General features: G+C 38.1%; 2 protein-coding genes across 2 annotated transcripts in view; one reads left to right on the forward strand and one right to left on the reverse strand.

Annotated features, from left to right (window-relative positions):
- Positions 1-22,427, forward strand: part of LOC133516603 (retinal homeobox protein Rx1-like) — a 69,250-nt gene that overhangs the window by 19,968 nt on the left and 26,855 nt on the right. The window contains exon 2 of the mRNA XM_061849614.1: positions 2,013-2,242. Coding sequence (XP_061705598.1) covers positions 2,013-2,242 — 230 coding nt within the window. The remainder of the gene's footprint in view (positions 1-2,012; positions 2,243-22,427) is intronic.
- Positions 6,317-7,912, reverse strand: LOC133516602 (uncharacterized). The gene is made up of 2 exons (XM_061849613.1): positions 7,353-7,912; positions 6,317-7,194 (listed from the first exon to the last, which is right to left on the reverse strand). The coding sequence occupies exons 1-2, from the start codon at positions 7,767-7,769 to the stop codon at positions 6,706-6,708; spliced, it is 906 nt and encodes a 301-aa protein (XP_061705597.1). The 5' UTR covers positions 7,770-7,912; the 3' UTR covers positions 6,317-6,705.

The following is a 22,427-nucleotide window of genomic DNA, read 5'->3' on the forward strand; positions in this document are numbered from 1 at the left end:
TTTTAACTCATAAGTGCTTGATATTTGTGTTGTGCGAGATTAAGTACAGCATTTCCGTTGGGACCGTAAATGGATAATAATTTTATATTCTGTTCTAATAGTTATGCTATTAAGAAAGTGGAAAAAAATATATAAGTGGCTTCTTATATTAAATAGTAATATTTGGAATCCGTAGGGGGATCATGTTTACAGGCAGGCCCAAAATACGTTGTCAAAGATTTTTTGATTATTTTTCTTACTTACTCCAATCAAAATTAAAACTATAATCATTGAATTAAAATAAAACGTATTATCTTCAAAATGTGATCCTGTAGCTTTGATACGCAAACGCAAACGTATGTTAAAATTATAAACCATATTCCCCAGTAAAAAATACATATTTTTGGGGCAAAATGTAAAAAGTAGCCCTACCTATTTATACTTTGGTAACGTAGTAAATAAGATGATTTTACCTGACAGGGGTTGTCAAAGTAAAAAACAATATTTAGCGTCTCGGATGCAGACAATTAAATAGACATTCCAAACAAGCAAAATAATAACATACAAACTACATGGATCCCCAGGAAATCATACGTATTTCACTCCACAACCTCCAGAACTCCCTACAAAGTAGTTAAACGGCGAATTTTCACCGAAAACATTCATAACAATTAAAGTTGGGCACGGAAGGCGATGGCGCGATACGCGATGACGAATGATACTCCGCGCGATGGTATCTGTGTTTGTTTAAGTTTTGTGATGATAGCGCGGCGCGGGGGAACCACTGTGCAGTGTGCGTAGTGCGGTGAAGTTCTCGATTGATTTGCATAATTGGCTGTTCATTCCAGTACGAAAAAGCTCACATATTCATATTTATTTGTGACATTTTTAATTACTGTCATCTTTTCAGTTTTCCCACAAAGAGTACAATGCTCATGGTAAGATATTGCCATGGTAATTCTTTAAAAAAAACTTGTATGAACAATTTCACTCTTTCCAAACTGACCGAACAATCCTGTCGTGCGTCACATGTCTTCATATGTCCTCATTGGCCAAATACCTATTGCTATATACTTTAAGAGGTGAAGTCATAAAAGTAGAAGCTTATCAAAGTTTAGTTACAATATATTTGTTGCATCGAACGCAAAAAAAATGTTAAGATATATATCTCCCACCGCTTACTTCGCATAATACATATTAGCCAATAATAAATGCTAGTGTTACCAAAATTCGTTACTAAATCTAGGTATCGGAATTCAGACAACTTTAGTTTTCCTTCCTACCTACAATCAATTTCAACAGGATACACATCCATTTACTGGAACACGTGTTGATTTACTGCGCACGTTAGTAACTTATAGTTAGTAACTCGTACATGCTTGTACTTGTATTGTAATTGCTTGTACTGCAAGTGTATGCAGGCAGGTGATATATGATTAGGTTAGTATGGCAATTATGAAGTAAGCAAGCGTTTGCTTGTTGTTTATAAGAGTTATTGCGCTTTTCCATGAAAACAAATGATTGATGAGGTTTAAGTATGACTTAAAATTTTACATATACACAAGAACATATTATCGATAGATAGATAGATAGATAGATAATCCGTTTATTTGTACGAGTACATTCGTTAAGTACGAGTCGATAAGTACGAGTACATTCGTTTTATTTGTCTAAACATTGTATTTAACTGTAATTTTGTGTACCGGGTCTAACTAATTTTTAGGGGGCGTTTATTTTGTTCTGGTTACTTTAAGTTATTTAATGAATCAGCGATATGTCATCATAAATATACATACATATGTATATTGTCGTTTAATTTATGATGAATTACGCTGAGTGGTATTGCATATCGTATACGTAATATCAATAACTTTGGTATTTTTATATGTGCTTAAAATTATCCATTTTAATGTCTACATGTATTTGGATTATCAAAACTCACCTGTCTTCTTTCCTTATATACATGTCTTATTTTACATCCAAACTACATTTTCGTATTTATTATTTTTACCCCCCCCATTCCCATGTTTCAGGTGAAGGCTCGTGCAACAGCAACGACGGCTTCCACCCCGACAAGTCCCCCGCAGCCTCCGACGACGACCCGGCGGCCGACGGCAAGAAGAAGCACCGACGGAACCGGACAACCTTCACCACGTACCAGCTCCATGAGCTAGAACGGGCCTTCGAGAAGAGTCACTACCCTGATGTGTATTCAAGGGAAGAGCTGGCGATGAAAGTCAACTTACCTGAAGTTAGAGTGCAGGTATGTACTCACTATCCCACCATAAGTAGAAACAACCCTGATTTAAGGAGCTCCGATGGAACCGGACGACTTTTTCTCGTACCAACTCCATGAGCTAGAGCGAGCCTTCGAGAAGAGTAGCCTAATGTGTACTCAAGGGAAGAGTTGGCGATGAAGGTCAAATTACCAGAAGTTCGAGTGCAGCTATGTACTCACTGTCCAATAGTTTTCACTATTCGTAGGACAAATAGATTTACCGGAGAAGCACCGTTACCATCAGAATCTGATCTGCTTCAAAAATTTTAACGATTTTGAGTTGTGTCTGATTCCTAACATCCTCGTTTCGCCCCAACGTGGTGCTCGGTCTTCGCAAATCTTGACGTTCACCGTTGACGTTTCGATCTTCTGATTCGCTTTAAGACACATGAGTTGTATTCGATCACTGTTCTGAAGCGGAAAAACGTTTAACTGATACTACTATCTTTGATCTCTTCTTGGGACATGGGATGGGATGGGAAAAGGTGGCAATGAAAATCAACTTATCTAAAGTCCAACACGTATGTACTCGTTGTCCTTGTACCACTTGGGAAATGTAACCACTTAATTGTCTTTCTGCCTTAAAGTCTCTCTCGTTCATCGCGTTTATTCAATTTACGTCCATAGCTGCTGGCTCGGTCCACATTCCGACTTTACTGGTTTATAGTAAAATAACATAAGATGCACTGTTTTTATGAAGAAATTAGTGACGAAAGTTCCGTAAAAGGAATCTGATGATCGCGGCAAAGGAGAATGGGAAAGAAAATAAGGGTTCCGTTTTTTGCCATTTGGCTACGGAACCCTAAAAAGCCTTTCTGAAGGGCTTTATTAACATAAGTTAGTAATGTTAGTATGTAACGTGTGATAATATTTACATCAACTCGCACCCCCGTCCGTGACGAACGAGCGTGAATGAGTTCCCAACTCAGAATAAAGGTAATTCATCCGGCCCACAATGCTAATCCAACAATTTCTATAAAACTTGGAGCTTACTCTATCCGCGACCCTTTGCACGAGATTACTGACAACCGCATTATTTAACAAACGCCGCCGCCACGGTGGAGCTTCGCAGCTTTTGCGTTTTATGTTTTATGGAATAAAAACGAAATTAGCTTGCACACACGCACTTTTATCTTGGCGTAAGAAAGCAATTACTTGGTGGCCAATTTAGGATGGTCCTTTGCTGTAGTTCGGGTGCCCCCGCTTTCCCTTTAGCAAGTATTTTCAAAGAGGGGTAGGACGGGTCTATATTGTCTGGCTCTCGGAGTACGCTTGACATATGTTAGTCTCGAAGGGTACGAGCCCCCGTTATTGCCCTCGATGTTTGCCGAGTGTCGTTTAGCTTAATACACTCAGTTTTCAATTTGATATTAAATGGGGTTTAATTTGATAGTTGGCGGGGGTTGCGGATTCTGCTTGTCTTTTGTTTGATGTTTGATTGGGTAAGTTTGGGGATAATACGCGAAATTCAATGGTAATCATGCAAGAAATATATTTCAGTTGTGTAAACACATCTTATATTTAATAACGGAGTGCAAACATATCTCTAAGAAATTAAAAGTTCAGACCATCCACGGAATCCTGACTAATGACTACGCTTCAAATTTTCCTTTACATTTAAAAAAAATTGCCGAAAGATATCTTCTTCTTCTTCCTCGCGTTGTCCCGGCATTTTGCCACGGCTCATAGGAGCCTGGGGTCCGCTTGACAACTAATCCCAAGATTTGGCGTAGGCACTAGTTTTTACGAAAGCGACTGCCATCTGACCTTCCAACCCAGAGGATAAACTAGGCCTTGTTGGGATTAGTCCGGTTTCCTCACGATAGATATCTACTTCTCTTTAAAATTGTTTGACGACCGGTTTGGCCTAGAGGGTAGTGACATTGCCTACGAAGCTGATGGTCCCGCGTTCAAATCCTGGTAAGGGCATTTATTCGTGTGATTAGCATGGATATTTTTTCCAGAGTCATGGGTGTTTTCTATGTATATAAGTATTTATAAATATTTATATATTATATATATCGTTGTCTAAGTACCCTTATGAGCTTACTGTGGGACTTAGTCAATTTGTGTAATAATGTCCTATAATATTGATTTATTTGTTTAAACTCTCCACGAAAACAGAAGATGGGAGTCATCGGAGAGTGTTACACAAAATCTATAAATCAAAAAATATAACTGGTTAGGTACTCTCTGAATATTCCTTTTTGGTAAGTATTCAATCACTCAAAAATAGTGGCAACCACGTGGACATGAGAATAAGAGCAAATACTCGGGACAAGACGAATGTAGTTTAATTGCAGTGTGTTTGCCGACTGCCGACACTGCCGACACTGCCGACTGCCGGAACCCTTTGTAATTAACAGAGGGGTTAAATGTTTCTTGAATCCAGTTTGGAAACAATTAGAAAATTTAGACATGTCTTCTTACTCACTGTGAAGGTGACTGAATGATTTATACTCGTAGTATATAAGCGATACAAAATTCTTCATTAGGTATATTATTTACTTAGATTGAGAGCAGAAACTTGTAGTTTATAATTGTTTTTTTACACCTATGAACCAAGGGCAAATGCTATGAAAAAAAAAACAATAAAAATACAAAACAATACAATACTATAAAATGTTAAAGTTGCCTCGACAGAAAGAAAATATGAAAACATGTCTAACGGCCCGATTCGAAGAATAATTAAGACACGTTTAAGATCTTGGAAAAATCTTTAAAAGATCGATAACTAAACGAAATGTCAAAATTGACGTTTATTTGATTCCGCTGTGATCCCAATAAGATCTATCTACGATATTTCTAACGTCAAAGTAACATTGATTGCCCTAATCGAGCTGCTGTCAATTATACGACATACAAACGATATCTAGATGAGAATTTATCTAAACCAGAACTTATCGTTATCGTATCTCATTCTTCGAATCGGGCCGTAATTTTCATTTTGGTTCAAGTTGTCTATTCTTACGCTGCATACGATGGAAGTATCATTTTAGTATAAATATAATAGCTAGTGATGTAGCCGAGGGATCTAACGAGCAAAATTTTAAACACAGGTCTATTTTCCGAGTATTTTTTATTGGAAAAAGGTAAGCATCTGACCATAATCTCAACTGATTGTAAGTGCCGATGCAGTCTAGGATGTAACATGCTTAACTAAATGATGTCTTTAATAGACGCTCAGTTTAAAAAGATCCAAGTTATAGTGGACTAGGAATAAATAAATAATTAACGCACCACGACCATATCTTCCGTCATAAATTTCAAGTGATTTCGGCAGATTTGGGCATAAAAATCACATTTCGCTTCGGCCGGTTACGGTTTCGGTTTCGCAAAAAATCTGGTTTCGATCGGAACTAGTGAGAATCCGTCTCTGACGTGTAGTGGCGGAAACGAACGTAACAGGGTAACGGCGCCGGTAACTGACACCGCGCCGGTACCGACACATAACGAGCTCACGTTCTGGCAAGTGATGTAACTTGTAGGAAAGCTTTTATATAGGGTACAAATCATTTATGATAAGGATTTTTCTTAGACACTTTAACTCATCACCTTCCTCGCGTTTACTCGGCATTTTGCCACTGCTCATGGGAGCCTGGGCTCCGCCTGGCAAATAATCCCAAGAATTGGCGTAGGCACTAGTTTTTACGAAAGCGATTGCCATCTGAACTTCCAACCCAGAGGGTAAACTAGGCCTTGTTGGGATTAGTCCTGTTTCCTCACGATTTTTCCCTTCACCAAAAGCGACTGGTATATATCAAATGATATTACGTACCTATATATAAGTTCCGAGAAACTCATTGGTACGAGCCGGGTTTGATCCCGTGACCTCCAGATTGCAAGTCGCACGCTCTTACCGCTAGGCCACCAACGCTTCTACACTTTAACTAAATTATGCCTAATTCAAAAAAGTCAATTTTACCGTGGGGATATTGTCTTAATGATACACCCATTATAGTATTTTATGCAATAGTTGTATAAGAGGGTTCAAAAAAGGCGAGTGGCGTGTGTAACAATTTGAGGCGAAGCCGAAAATTGTTAATAAAGACGCCATGAGCCTTTTTTGACCTACTTATACAACGTTGCATACATTACTTTTTCTACGACTGCTTAGGGATTAAATAAAAGACAAAATTAAACGCAGTTTGTTTTAAGAAATTTAGTTTTATTCATTTATGAAAATGAAGATGTAAATTGTGAATTGTGTTGTTAGAAATATTTATATTGGGAGTGGTGGATGTGGTTGAGCTATTATTATTTATATGGATGTCAGAATTCTGTTCTATTATTTGGGATATAGTTAGTGGTGTGGTTGTAGGGACTGGGATACTAGTGTTGGTGGTGTTGATATAATCTGGTTCCTGAGTAAAAGTTGGGGAGCATTGATGGTCTGGTATGTATGTGGGATTGTGGTTTCAGGGGTGTAGTTTCTTCTATGGAATTCATTAGTGTATTTGACACTTTTTTTTGCTTGCAATGGAGTTGTCTATATATGATTCTGCCACCGTTGTGGACTTCCATCCGCCATGCCGCTTCAAAGATGTCACATCACCACCAGCATCTACCAATAAAGTTGCAGACGTCCTTCGAAAACAGTGCCCTGTGTAGAGCTCTGGATTTAGGAGACCAAGATAGGATGCAACATTTTTTCCTAACTGGCCGAAGGTGTTTAATCCTATATTTTGAGCAAAACATTTTCCGTTGGCATACCGTACAAAAAAGTTCAGATCGTTGCAGTTATCCGGACGAAGAATCATGTACTTTTTACAGATATGATAATATTTCCCTGTGACTGTAAAAGTGCGATCGATTCGGTTCTTGGTGTTCATTATATGAACCACTAGAGTTTCTTGGGCATCAATTATATTGTTATTTTTTAAATCATGTAACTCTTGCCTGCGACAAGCCCCCATTATTCCAAGAATTACAGCAACCTGTAACAAAAACTAGGAATTAGGGTGTTAGAAATACTTACAATTAAATCAAGTATGTAGTAATCAATCATACATACAATATTTGCATACACAGAATACCTAAACAGTAACATTTACCGAATACCAGTGATATAACAAAACAGCAATAATGTATCTACCTTGTTAAAGAGATGGTTCTGATCCGGTGCTTCCTCAATGAATTTTTTTAATTCCTCCGGTGAAAATGTCTTTGCTTTTTTCGCCTTAAATCCTTCTGACTTCCGTTTTAATAAAGCCAGTAACTTGGCGTATTTAGAGATGTCGGTCTGGTGGTATATATTAAGCGTTGACTTTAGTTTTGAATATTCCACCCACAGTGAAGATGGCTTGAATTGTTCGTCGAGGTTTTTAAAGTAAGCCAGTAGCACATTCTCTGAGAATGACGTAGTCTGGTGTTCCAGTCTCCACGCCATGAACTTCTCATACGATTTATCATACTGACGCCGCGATTTTGTAGGCAACAAGTTCTCGGTAACTGATTGTGCCGCCGCCGATATTTCTTCTGGTGTCGAAAGAAAGTTGTCGTCGTCATCCATTATTATTTTCCACTCCAAAGTCTAATAAGAATGATTCCAAGAATGATAAACAAACACAGCAATACAGCATAAGAAAGAGCGGGAAGTTGGATAGTGACAAATGACAGTCGACAGAACGTAATCATAGAGTAGACACGGTATTTTTTTTTCAACTGTCATTTACTTGCAGTTTTCATTATGTTGGCAGCAATTATTTTGGTTTTGTTATTGTTTCAAACCATATGAATTCAGTTGTTTGTTAAGTTGGCACTGTTGGCAGGATTAATTTCCGTTGTAAATTTAGTGTTTTTTAATAGGGCACCTCTGAGGGCCTACCGCGAACCACGTTCGACGTGTTGCCTCTCTGTCGCACTTGTAAATTCGTACGTAAGTGTGATAGGGAGGCAACCCGTCGAACGTGGTTCGCGGTAGGCCTTCTGTTAGCAGTTGCATTATATCACATAATAACCCTAGGGTCTTTATGAAGAATAGATTAGATAGACTTTTTTGAAATTGCATAAGACATGCTTTTATATTCGTTTGCGGGACCATATTATTGACAGATAAAAGTACCGGAGTAGAAAATAGTATTTTATGCATCAGTTGTATAAGAAGGGTCAAAAAGGCGAGTGGCGTGAGTTACAATGTGAGCCGGAGCCGAAGGCGTAGGCGAACATTGTAAAGGAATACGCCACGAGAATTTTTTGACCTACTTATACAACGTTGCATACAATATTTTTCCTACGAGTCAACAAAAATAAATCTTAATTTAGGTAAACAAATTACAGCAAAAGTATATAGCCAAGACGCGCGAGCATACCTTGTTACGCGCCCGGCCCGCCCCGGGCCGCGGCCGGCCGGTCGGCGACACCTCCTCGTAACTCATGAGGCCCTGGTACTTGCTACTTGCTAAATTAATTTTTTGGACAGTTTTTTCTCAATTTTGGCCACCGTAGCCTACGGAGACTAACAAGCAACGCTAAGCGGTCTTCGTAGTCTATGGGTGTTGCTATATTACGGGTGTCACATGCGTGTTTCTGACTTATGACGTAATTATTTTTACTATGCAACCAAATGAATATTTTGTAAGTTGGCATCAATGCACTTAGTTTAAAACTATATTCGTTTTGGTTTTGTTAGGTTGGTAGCCATTAATCGCAGTAACATTATAGCTTATAAAAGCACAAGAGCTTTTATGAGGAATAGACAATATAGACTTTTCTTGAAATCTTTTATGTATGTTCTTATATTCGTGTTAATGAATGCATAAATGACAGATAACAGTAGAGGAGTAGGAAAAGTCCTTATTTCCGTATAAAAAAACCTTTCGTGGGTCACTACGCCCACAACTGTTATAGCTACAGTATAACCTTCCCTTTCATCTGGTCAACTCCAAACTTTTAGCTTTCTAGTGATTAGATGGGGTTTCTCAAAAACCTAAACACTCGCCGCAAGTCCTCCAAGGACCTGAAACCCTGACATGTCAGGGGAAATCCTAACATATAGCAACCCTAGCCCACTCAGTCTCATTTCAGATATTTTATCATTTGCCAAAATAATATTTCACAAGCATTCTAGCGAGTCCAGTTAATTCAGTCATACCCGCACGAAAGTGCCAGTACCGGGGCGATCCTTATCACTCAGTGATACTTATCAGGCTATCTGCAATCTCCAGCTATTAGCAGGCATTCGGTCGAAAAACTATTGTAATGCAAGCGATACCGTTTTTACGGACCCTTGATCATAAAGTCGTTTAATTCAAGAGAAAAATTTATCCTCCCAACACCCAGAGTAGTTTTTGCAGGTTTGAATTTGCTCCAAAACCCGTGTCGTCGATGTTGGGATGAAGACCGCCAGGCTAAAGTGGGACTGGGCTGGACATGTCTGCCGGAAGGATGATGACAGATGGGCTAAAATAGCCACTAGCTGGCGTCCCCAGTGTAGTCGTGGCAGAGGCAGACCGAGAAAGAGATGGCGGGACGACTTGGATGCGTTTCAGCGGGACTGGCGTGATCTTGCTCAGCACAGGAAGGATTGGAAAACTAGAGGGGAGGCCTTTGCCCAGCAGTGGGACACACAAATAGGCTAATAAAAAAATAAAAAAAAGTTTAAAATTTGATTTGATTTTGTCCTTTAAAAAGGAACTCGAGACTTAGGAGAATATAGTTCTCAACGATTACGTTGCTGGCAGTCCAAGCGGGTCATGAGATTCCTTTCTTAAAGCGGGCCCTCAATGCCCTCATATTGCTGGACAGGCCGAATTTGATTTTGAAGATGAAGGTGTACATGTGGGTATCTGTTTAGGTCTTTCTTTGCGTAACTGACGTTTTGTGTTGAGAAAAGAGAGGCGGGACCTGTATCTATTAGCAGCATTAGTAGGCATTCGGTCGTGAATCTCTTCCGGTCTGCATTCGTGTTATCCGCAAAAACAACCAACGTTGCATTGGAGATCCCATTTTTAATACAGGGGGTATTGAAATGAAAATTGGGGGGAATGTAAATTGGCTTTCTCATACATTTTGGCTGTCTGACCTTGACATTTTCTATGAGAGAGTAATTTTCTTTTTCGTGATTTCGGGGTTGGTCCCATAGTAGAAGTAGCTCAGTATGACCTAATTATTCAGCCCCTAAATTATTCCAGCTGACTAAATAAACAGCTTGTATAATTGGTGTAACAATTTTGTAAACTTTAAAGAAAATGAACTTAATATATAAAGAACCTTGAGGGGCTTCTATATGAAATGAACGCTAGCAAACTAACGATCTAAGGGCTTTAACAGTATTCTTATTATATTCTGGTCTTCCTCATTCCCGCATTGCTGAAGTTCGCGACCAGATTTAATTTGTCTCTATTATGTGTGGTCATAAGTCGTGTGTACTGCACGGTGCAGAGTGCCGCGAGCTGACCTCTTCGCAGCGTTCGACCATCTCATCTTGCCTGTTAGCTGCCCCACCCCCAGCAGTCCCAGCACGTTAGCCATCCATTCTGCCTAAAATTACATGTTTCTCCACGTCATGCGTTGAAGACCGCGTAGAGGTAATATTTCGTTCATGGCTGTTGTATTCTATAATTCGAACCACTGTTACATTCCATTTAACCGTTATTCGATAACAGTGTAATTGCACTAAACAAAACGAAAACACCATTTTATTCGCAACAGAAACTCCATCGAATACAAAACAAACTCAATAGGGTTGATGGTTATCCCGCACGCTCGACTTGCGCCCAACGCGCTAATAAACGTTTCTACCCTTTGCGACAACCCTAGTCTCACCCTCTACAATCTCAAAACAACCTTATATCTATGTGACTAAGGTAGAGTTTAGTTTGGTAATTGTGTGAAGTGCTCTCGAGAAGTGAGTAAGTGTCCGAAATGCTTTTAAGTGACAATGATGTGTTGTGCCGTAAAAAGGATAATGTTTTTTGTCCTTTTAGGTAACAATTATGTTCGCACATTGTTGCAACGGCTGCTTTTACAGTTTGATTAAAGGTTAAGTGCGTCTCAGTATAATTCCCATTAGTAAAATGAAGTACATTTTAGTTTTTTTTTAACATGCTGTAAGGAGTTGTAGGGATTAATGTCTGAGAACGATATGTCAGTGACGTTTGAACTCGTTTCATAGTGAGATAAATTTAGTTAAATGATTATACAGTCATCTGCAGTAAGTCAGGTTTCCCATTCATTTACTTACCAGCCTATAACGAACATAGACGTTGCTTAGAAAGAAGGAAAGCGGTTGTCTATTTGCCTCTGCCAAGGTTCATACATTTTAGACCTATGTACGTGATTTCTATCGAGCGAAAGTCTAAAATTCAGGATTTGAATAGCTGCAGTCTGCAGAAAGGCCTCAAGATTGCTAATCACATTTTTGGCAGCCGTACTGTGATCAAAAGCGTTACGACTTTTCAAAGAATCCGTTCTCTGAACCTACTGCACCTTAAAAATACAGTAGAATCGTTCCTTATTTTATGAAGTCAGTTAAAAAATGTAAATATGATGTTACCTAAGTCCTGCGTCCCAGCTGCAACATCCCACGCCGTGTCATTTGCCACGGTCCATACAGGGTGTAATGATAGTCAGGGCTCGGAACCAATAATGGCCTATGTTACACTAATAGCTGTAGGTGTATAGGGCATTGTTCTACCGAGGTTGAGTTGATCCCCGAAAATTGCGATATTATAGCAAATTATGATCTTATTGTGCGTGTAATGGCCCTATTCATTGTTAAGAGGTGCAGTTACTATCATAATCATAAACTAATTTGGTTTTCTATCGATAATAATTATATTGAAAGAAGTAATACCGTTGTATCCATCTGTAACACATGTCAGCACATGTGTCATTCGAAAAACAAATTAAGGTGATATACGATTTTCACATTTTCAACGGATTTTCCGTTGAATTTCATAATGGCGGAGTTGTCTCTGGATTTTTTTTTCTTTTTTGCTCATTAATGTTGTTTCAAGAGTAAGTAGGTAAGCTTAATATTCAGTGAACTAACGTGGAAGTGCAATTTAAACTAATTCTACGGATTCCACTTAGGTGTCTTAGTCAGACGCGTGACATGTTTCGGAGAGCCTAGGTCTCTTAAACAAACCTAAAGGAGACCTAGGCTAGCTAGGCTAGGCTAGACTAAAAACACATGAGTGGAATCCGTAGAATTAGATTAATATTAGTATGTCTCACGAAAGTTGAAAGTGGAAGTGCAAGTTTCACCTAGAGTCAAGAAGCGTAAACCATTCTGTAGTCAACACCTGATGGCAATCCATCCTGGCTATTAATAAAGTCTAGCAATCCCTTTACTAAAAGCAACTACTGAATAATGTCATGCTCTACGAGCACAATTTGACATGTATTCGCGAAATCATCAAATATTTGTAGAAGACATTATTTATAAGAAGATTTTAACGAACCACAAAAAAAAACAAAATGTGTTTAAATGGCCTTCGCGAAATTGCGTTTTTTACACTATTATTTTCATCAAACGAAGTAATATTCTGTAGATAACCTTGATATACTAAGCTGATATGACTACTAAAGTGATCAGAAAGTACACAAAAGAAAAAACCGGGCAAGTGCGAGTCGGCCTCGCGCACGAAAACGGCAAAAAAATATGTTTGTTGTATGGGAGCCCCCCTTAAATATTTATTTTATTCTGTTTTTTAGTATTTGTTGTTATAGCGGCAACAGAAATACATCATCTGTGAAAATTTCAACTGTCTAGCTATCACGGTTCATGAGATACAGCCTGGTGACAGACGGACGGACAGCGAAGTCTCAGTAATAGGGTCCCGTTTGACCCTTTACCCTAAAAATCACCGCTCAGGTTCATGGAGTCGTTTCGAGTCTTGCCTTAGGCAGTACATTTTTTCTTTATTTCAAACAAATACTCTGTTTCGTAGGCCTTTAAACAGTCTTACATACATTAAGTGTTGCTTGCAGTGTAGGATACCTACAGAGGCGCTAAGTGCATTAGCCTGCGTCGGCACTTACCGCGCAATCACAAACTACTCTAACTCGATCATTTGCACTCGGTTGTAAACCACTGGAATAGGCTAGATGACAACTTTTTTATTAATGATGTGAGTCGATCAGGTTAGTTTTGAGGATCAAATGCCTATATAGGACCCATTGCATTAAAGCAATAATAAAGGTCCGAAATTACAGTCAAAATAGAACATTCGTACACTACGCAATAAACGGTACGTGATCGTCACGTTACGATTAAGTTAAAGCATTATAAAGTATGCGGAACTAGATAATAAATAATAAAATAAATATTATAGGACATTATTACACAAATTGATTAAGTCCCACAGTAAGCTCAATAAGGCTTGTGTTGAGGGTACTTAGACAACGATATACATATTTATAAATACTTAAATACATAGAAAACACCCATGACTCAGGAACAAATATCCATGCTCATCACACGGATAAATGCCCTTACCAGGATTTGAACCCGGAACCATCAGCTTCGTAGGCAGGGATAATTGCTATTTTGACCGAAAAATATTACGTTTATGTATTTTTTTATAAATGTAAAGAATGGAATAGTAGTACATTTTTCATTTTGGACGTCGTCGTTTAGCTTTGATACACAAACTAAAATTATCGACAACATGCCGCAATAAAAAAAGGTCAAGATATTTTTTGGCCACCCTGTGTATGTAGTAGTGCACAGTTCAGTTGTTTGACAGTGCGTAAATTGCTTGTCTTTACTCTACACCCATGGATGCATGTTTCCACATAACTCAGAACTACTTAGCTGGTAGTTGGGCTCAATTAGCCGGTGCGAGTACTCGCACGCGAGTCTCATTACATTGCGGCATTTAATCGGTCGGCTGAATCGAATGTAACCTCTCTCCCGCAATGTAACTAAAATCGCATGCGAGTTCGCGCGGCGTCTAAAATTCTAAATTAGCCCAAGCCCAAGTAGACTAAAACTTTCGACCCAATTCGAACTTTAAGATACGTTAAAAATGTCCTAAAGATACGATATAGATTGGATATGTCAGTGTCCAAAGTGACGTTTTTGTTTGAAGTAACGTCACTTTTGATACTGACATATCCAATCCATATCGTATCTTTAGGAAATGTTTGACGTATATTAAAGTTCAGATGAGGCCGTTTATTGTACAAAATAACGCAGCGAGAATTTTACACAAAACATTTGTACAAAGGTGAACTTATCCCGGTAAGAGATTTCTGACAGTCTCTAATTATTCAAAGTCTAACCCCCCTTATTTAAAAACTTTACAAGCTCCAATCCTTCTTCCTCGCGTTAGTCGCGTTGTCCTGGCATTTTGGGAGCCTGGGGTCCGCTTGACAACTAATCCCAAGATTTGGTGTAGGCACTAGTTTTTACGAAAGTTACTGCCATCTGTCTTTCCAACCCAAACTAGTATAAACCTATAAACTCAACAGTTACTTACAATACATTTGCGTCTTGCTTAACTCATCAATAACATAAACGTTTGTCGGTAGTCTCTTCCAGTGAACTAACGTAGTTGGGGCGGCGCTAACTCGGTTAGCCGCCCACTGGCGGTGTCAGCTTAACTTGTTACTACATGTGTGCGCGTGTGTGTATGCATGTGTGTGACTCGGTCAGCGAGGTAACCAAGCGGAGAAGTGGATAAGATTTGTATCAAGATTTCAAGTCTAGTTTTCCCATAATACCGCAGAATTTATTCCTTGATAATACAGTGCAAAATACAGGTACTCATTATATGTCAATAAAATAAAATAGACACTGGAAATCTAATGCAACTGTAATATTCGACCATGTTGAAAATACATAGATAGGTTCAACATTACGGTTACGGTAAATTAGTCAGATTTTTCAACTAAGTATAAGACTAATGTCTTCTCTGACCACTCTTTCCTGTAAATCACAACATCGTTATCTTATTCTGGACGATTCCATAGCATGTCCAGCATGCAACTTTGTTCATGAGTTCCTGCATCCTTCGGGTAATCGCAACGGCTTCGGGTAATGTTAAAATCGATGCTTCAACGTTACTGCTGCAGTTGCCATCCGAATGCCACCTCAGGGGAGCAAGTGCGTGGGATCAGGCGGCTGCAACTATTATAGTCTCGGAAAATTGCCGCCATTGAGATATCCCCACTCACGGGATATTATTCGCTTATTCCTGGGATGATGGCATTATCCGTGCCAAATTGCGATATAAAACCGTGAAAATGAGTTGGTTACATCAAGTTTTATGATTATACACCCCACAAAAATTCAAGCAGGAGAGGTGGAGGCGGAGATGAACGTAGATGTTTTTATACCACGCACAACCAACCTGATGGTAAGCAGTCCGCCTAGCCTATGGACGCCTGCAAATCCAAGGGTCTTATATGCGGGTTGCCGACCCCTACGCGCGGGACTCAACCAATAGACATTGTAGCCTTGGTTGTAATCCAACGGAGCGGGGAAGAGAACCAATACTATTGACTAATTCCCACAGGTCTCTCATCTCCGTTCATCTCCGCCTCAGTGGAAAGGCAGCCCTAGATTCATCATCGTCCTCGTGTTATCATGTAAGGTTGTGTAATGTTTTGCTGACAGGCCTCCAAAGTGGCCAAACCTAGGTTACATCATATTATTCAGTTCAGGGGCCTAGCCAAGATGACAGATATTACCAAAAACCAAGTTCAGCCTTGCAAGTGCGTGCGCTTATGAAGCATGCCGTACGTTACACTTTTTTGTGGTTCTGAAATAGCAAAAAAATTATCGCAGTGCGTTCTAAGCCTTAGACCAGAAGGTCTTAGGTAGGTAGGTTCTTTAGCGATAAGACCGCCTGTTGTCTGACTCTATCACTAATTAATTGTTTTTTATTCAAGCTGTATCTTTTACTGAGGTGTGCCAATAAAGAGAATTCTGTCTGTTCTATCTGTCTGTCTGTTTCATACAGTATTCATCCAAAACAATATTAATTATTATAATTACAAACTATTCCGTATTTTGCTTATTTATATAATAATCCTATAACGTTCTGATTTTATATGGTTTATGCAAGCTTTTGATTGAAAAGAAAGATTAAAAAATAATAATCATTCTTTCCTCCCTTTCTTTTGTCAGCTAATCAATAGCCTGATTTCAAACGAACCTAATCATAATTCGCTTTGTACTATAATTTGATTAAAATTTGACGGCTCCTTCCTGTCTAAAAAACAGGAAACTATATGTAAGGGTAATTCAATTACTCATACTAACATCACCAGTATATCCTGGGCTCTGATCGGCCAAGATATTGATATATGTAATCGTTTAAGATAGGCTGGAGGGTAACAATGGCTTATAATAATGATGATTGTGAGTATAATGACGGGTTCCGTAGCTGCCGTCGGAACTGTGAACTCGATATTTCCGGCGTCTTTGAGGGACGTTCGCGAAATTGACACCGAAAACGTCTTGGGGTAGCTTGAGATGGACATGGTCGTTGAGCTACTTTATACGTGAGGTCATTGTGGCGAAGACCGGTATATCTTTAGATATTTATTTCAGAGAAGACTGGCATAGATCAAGAACTCTCGTATATACGTCGCTCATACACATTCAGCTTTCTGAGGTTCACTCCTTCTGCATTCTGAGGTTCGTGCTGAGAAGGTCAGATAGTGGAGTAAAGAGTGGACGAAAGGCTTGTAGACGGTCTTTCCTTATAGACGATACAACATTGACCTCACTAGATTGCTTGCAACTAAAGGAACTCAACAATCACATATAACGTTCTAACGATTTTCTAAATCATATATATTCACACGATTGAGTGAAAGTGTTGTTTCTGTATTCTTACTGCTTTATTGAAATATCCTCTACTCGTAGATGTTATCAATAGTTCCCAGGTTGAATAGGTACTTATTCACATAAAGCACATCTTTGACTACCTCCGCAAATATACAGATATTCTAGTCTAACTAACGTAACTTTGATGATACCAATATCCGCTAGCTAGCACACTGATACACAGAATAACTTTAGAAGCTATGTCCATTTCTATGAAAAGTAACCAAGAAAGTTTATACAAATCCAAACTCGGCACAGTCGGCTAATCTTTTACTCGCCTGAATCCCAGCGTATCACACACTTCCCAGAACTTTCGGCCGCTTTGAAAGACATCCCTCTCATGACCATCTCAAATATCACCATTACAACCAGACCTGTGCCAACCAAATACACAACCTTATCATCAAAAGTACAAAGTTAAATTTCGTTTGTCGTGAGTCCCAGTTACGCTGGATGTATAGTCATGCCGATTTGTAAGAGCTGAATGGATTGTGCTCAAATTGGTCGGATAAGCTGCGCGCTTGCGCTATTGTTGCTCCGAAATGGCGGCGCTAAATGCCTGTTACTCGATAGCCGATGAATAGGTGGACCACTAATCATTGTTCAATTAGCTTGCCTAATCTCCATTGAGGAGATCTTCATAGTAATGGGCCAAAGAGAAGTGCCCGACGGAGTAAAATTTTCACTATCTTAGAAGCAACTTCAATTTTATAAATAATGAAACCACTGACGTTGTCTTCGTGTCGCGAAAGGTCGAAGACCAATACAATACAATACAAGACGAAAGAATACATTATACTATAGTATCCCCATAGTATCCCTTTGATTTTCCGACAAGCTTTTCATCAAATTTAATATCATTTCATGGACAACGATTCATAGAATATTTGGTTCTAATACATGTGAGAATTTTTTGTTTAGTCATGCATTTTTTTAAAACTTAGATGAAGGATTCTAATTCATTATACAATGATAATTTTGTATGGAAAACGTCCCTTAAATTTTTGTGAAAGTAAAAAATAATAATAATAAAAATAAATATTATGGGACATTATTACACAAATTGACTAAGTCCCACAGTAAGCTTAATAAGGCTTGTGTTGTAGGTAGGGCTGCCATCTCGAATTTCGCCAAACCCGGACAAAGATTCATAAAAACCCGGACATTTGGCGTAAATCGCATTTTTTCCCCGGACGAGTCCGAAAATAATATTTTTTAAAAACAAGTCCTTTAAATTTACATGTAGTTTTAATGTGCTTCCTTACATGGAAACCCGGACACTTCTTGACACCCCCCCCCCCCCCCGGACGGCCACCGGACGGCCTTCAAACTAGGACAAATCCGGGAAAACCCGGACGGATGGCAGCCCTAGTTGTAGGTACCTAGAAAGTATCCTCATACTCTCAAGACTTTTTCTGAATTTTTTGCAAATGCTCTGGAACTTGTGTTTTCTGTAGGTATAATATAACCTTTGTAGAATGACTAGACAGAGCGGCTATAAAAAATAGATAAAGAAGTGCCTGGCGTCGCGTGACACAATATCATTTCATAAACGTATACCTTGGAAAAGTGTAACTAAGTCGTTTTACGCACACCATTCTCATAACTTTAGGGTGCTCCCTTGCTCGGTCTCTCAACCTTACTGGCTATAAATTACAATAAGTTTTTTTTGACAAATAATTCATTTTTGATAGAAGCATTTATAGATGACTAGGCACTTTTCTTTCTACAGGCAATTACTCGTCAAAACAAGTCTAACAACAATCAGGTTGCGTTGTTTGGTACCATAATATGTCACACATGCGTGAAGTTTTAGTTCAATCGTATAAGAAGTTGGTCTAAATTAGCTAGCAAGATTTGACTCAAAGAAACATATTACAAACGTTGCAAGTTAAATGTGTTAAAGCTTTAAAAAAAATGTTTGTTCATTCCATTAAACTTAACGTAGTATTTAATTCTCTGGAGATTTTAATAACAATAAATAAATTAAATTGGCAGCCATTTTGATCAAAAACAAAAGAAACGCTGCGTTGCGGTAATAACGAATTAACAGCAAAGCAAATCGCTTAATTACATAATTGCCTAATTAGTCTCGAGCGCCCTCTCGCGCTTTATTAAAGACTTAATCATACTCAAGTAAATGAAAGATTCAGCACAGCTTGACACTTAGAATCACATCTCCATATTTCTATATTCAAAAAGCAACTTTAAACCATTCTTATAGAGTCTGTTTTAAATTGGTTGAAGGTGTGAGATGTGCCGTTTTGGGTGGTGTGTCGCCGAGCTGACAAATACTAATTAACCTCTTAGCTCGGCAAGTATGGCGGCGGCTTCGGATTGAATTAGTGGAGGCAGACTTTTGCGACTTTAGGTACTCGGTGTAGACCAACACAAACACATTTGAGTAGAAACTTGAATTAAGTTAGCTTAAGACAACATTATCTATTTTACAAAGAGACTAAGACTACTATTACTAGATGTTAGTTTCAGTTAACTTAGAATTTAGCTGCTGCTTTATGTAAATTACATTTTCTTACATAAACAAAGAGTGTAAGTGCTATATTCGTTAACTTTTAAGCAATAACATTATAATTAAGATAAAATATGATCATAGCATTTCACAAAGCCATGCCTCAAATTACCTGCGATTTTTGAAACGCAATTTTAAATCAATTTATTTTTTAAACGCATTATTTCAGAAATCGCCACTTTTCTAAATTTAATTTATCAATGTGGTCAGCTGCCGCGAATGAAATATTTATACGATTTAAAGTGTCATATTAACGACAATAGATTTATATGTCTTAGGACCCGTCTTATTTTGACGACTAGTCTGGCCTAGTGGGTAGTGACCCTGCCTACGAAGCCGATGGTCCCGGGTTCAAATCCTGGTAAGGGCATTTATTTGTGTGGTGAGCATGGATATTTGTTCCTGAGTCATGAGTGTTTTCTATGTATTTAAGTATTTATATATTATTATATACACCGTGTTTTTTTTTGATTTGCGTTAATTTCGAGGGTGCATTCCTGAGCTTAAATAAAGTAACTTTCTCAAAGATACCGATATTCTAACTAACTCCATTTCGGAGATAATCAATCATTAATTTTTATCTTATAAGACCCTTACGAGCGTGTACACTTGCCTTAGGGCCTGTTTACTTATTGATTAGTGTTTAGTGCGAGTTCATACATTTGCTACTAAACGTAAGTACTATCTCGGACGATCGACGTTCGAAATGACATTGATATGTCATAGTTTTCAATTGTTTGGTTGAGTTAAATGTAATGCCCGTGTTACAACAACGCTATATGCAACATTTAGTTACTTTTATAAAAATAAAAATAATAAAAAAAAAACAAAAAAATTTTTTTTTTTTTGAAAACTAACTATGCCATTTAGTTTCCTTAAACGTACTTACCGAAACCCCGGAGTTAACGCAATTCAATAAAAACACGGTGTATATCGTTGTCTAAGTACCCTCAACACAAGCCTTATTGAGCTTACTGTGGGACTTAGCCAATTTGTGTAATAATGTCCTATAATATTTATTTATTTATTTTACTGAAAACTTTGATAAATGAATAGAATCAGGCATTACTTTGCGGAAATCCAATAATTAAAACAAACACTTTAAAAGCCTGTTTCACAATATCAGGTTAAAAATATGTTCTGGATAGTTAATTAACAAATAAATTAAATGCCAGATAAAACTTCCTGCAAAACTTAGCACTTCGTCTAGCAGTTAAGCTTAGGTATTTGAAGATTGTGAAACGCCAACGATGACTTCATTCGTCAGACAAGTGGCAAGTAGCTTAGTCATGACCTTACTTGGACATTGTCAAACAGGCCCTAAGTAATTTGCTAATTCGAGAAACAGTAACGTGCTAGTCAATTAGTGCTAATCCGTTATACTTGTGTATTTTTTTGCATGCAATTAATGTTGCCCTCACACTGCAAAAAAATTGTTATTATTATTTAAAGTATTATGTAATGTATTTTTGTTTTAATTAAGACCTTTAGTACCAAATTGTTAAATAGCCTATATACGTAGATAGCTTTGTTTCAGGTGCTAATAGAAAACAAGTGTTTATTAAAGAAAATACCTAGGTACTTAAAAGCTGTCTCCATGTTATCCAACCGAATTAATTAGAGCGTCCGCCTGACTGTGCCTTAGTCGGTATACTCATATACAATAAATAGAGTTATATACTGCCACAGCTATGTATTGCTCCGGAAATTTTATAGACCCCCCCCCCCCCCTTTAATTCTAAAGATTAGAAAGTTTAAGGTTCGATTGGGCGTATGTGATTCTTAACCTTGATTTGTAAGATCTTTAATTAAAGATTTAGGTAAGTGTAGGTACGTGTTTTGACTTGACCTTAAGTACAGAATTCCGCCATATCTGCGTACAGTGTACAGTATGAGTAACGTAGTACCTATCTGTATTATTAATATTATTATACACAAGTTGACATTCAATTTTGTATACCTGAACCTGAGGTGAATGAGTGTCTGTAATGTGATGAACTTGGTAAGTAGATGTATCCTATAAACCGCATTAAGATTTTTACACAAAAATAGAAAAAAAATCAATAAATTTTGGGGGTTCCAGTGAAATAATCGAACAATCATTCTTGATATTATTCATTTAAACCATTATGACCCTTAACTCCACATATTTAAAAATCAAACCAGCACCAACTGTATGTAAAGTTAATAAGCCCTCTCATTAGTAACCGGAGACGCAACGCCGACGCAAGCCTCATCAGGGCCACGTGCCGACACGTGACCGCGACCAGCCCGGCTTGGCTGTGGGGTGCTGGTGAGCTGACACCAACTCACTTTCAAACTGATATTTTGTTAGAAAAAGCACATGATAGGATATCGAATTTTACATCAATTTATAGCTAATAATATTTACTATAATAGCGTATAAAGTTTATCAAAATCGGTCAAAGTTTACTCAGGTAAAATGAGGCTTAAAGTTTCATATCGGTGGCTCACGGAAAGTCAAGGTTCAATTTAAGTTGGCAACAGTAATAAGCTGTTTGTTTTTGACTGTTGAATGTTAGGCTTAGCTGCGATTGATCCGACTGTACCTTGTTTATCCGCCTTTTAGTTGCGACTGCGTTTCTTTGTGTAAACGTAATATAAAGTTAATGACTTTTTTCTTTGTGCAATGTTTTGAAAGGTCGCAAATTGAAACTCACTTGCGTCAGGCTACAGTTAGGATTTTTCAATAAATTAATTAGCTTAATATCAAATATTGCATTGGCGTATTTTAGGGATTTTGATGTTTTAGACAAGTTAATTTGTAAGTTTCTTTATATACTATTGATAGACAAGGATACATTACTATAAAAAAAAGGCATAATACATGGCAC

The sequence above is a fragment of the Cydia pomonella genome, chromosome 3, assembly GCF_033807575.1.
Source record: "Cydia pomonella isolate Wapato2018A chromosome 3, ilCydPomo1, whole genome shotgun sequence".
Lineage (NCBI taxonomy): Eukaryota > Metazoa > Arthropoda > Insecta > Lepidoptera > Tortricidae > Cydia > Cydia pomonella.

Coding starts and splice junctions, on each gene's coding strand:
- LOC133516602 (XM_061849613.1), bottom strand. CDS start 7,769: ATGGATGACGACGACAACTTTCTTTCGACACCAGAAGAAATATCGGCG. Junction 7,195..7,352: donor AGAACCATCTCTTTAACAAG/GTAGATACATTA, acceptor TTTTTGTTACAG/GTTGCTGTAATTCTTGGAAT.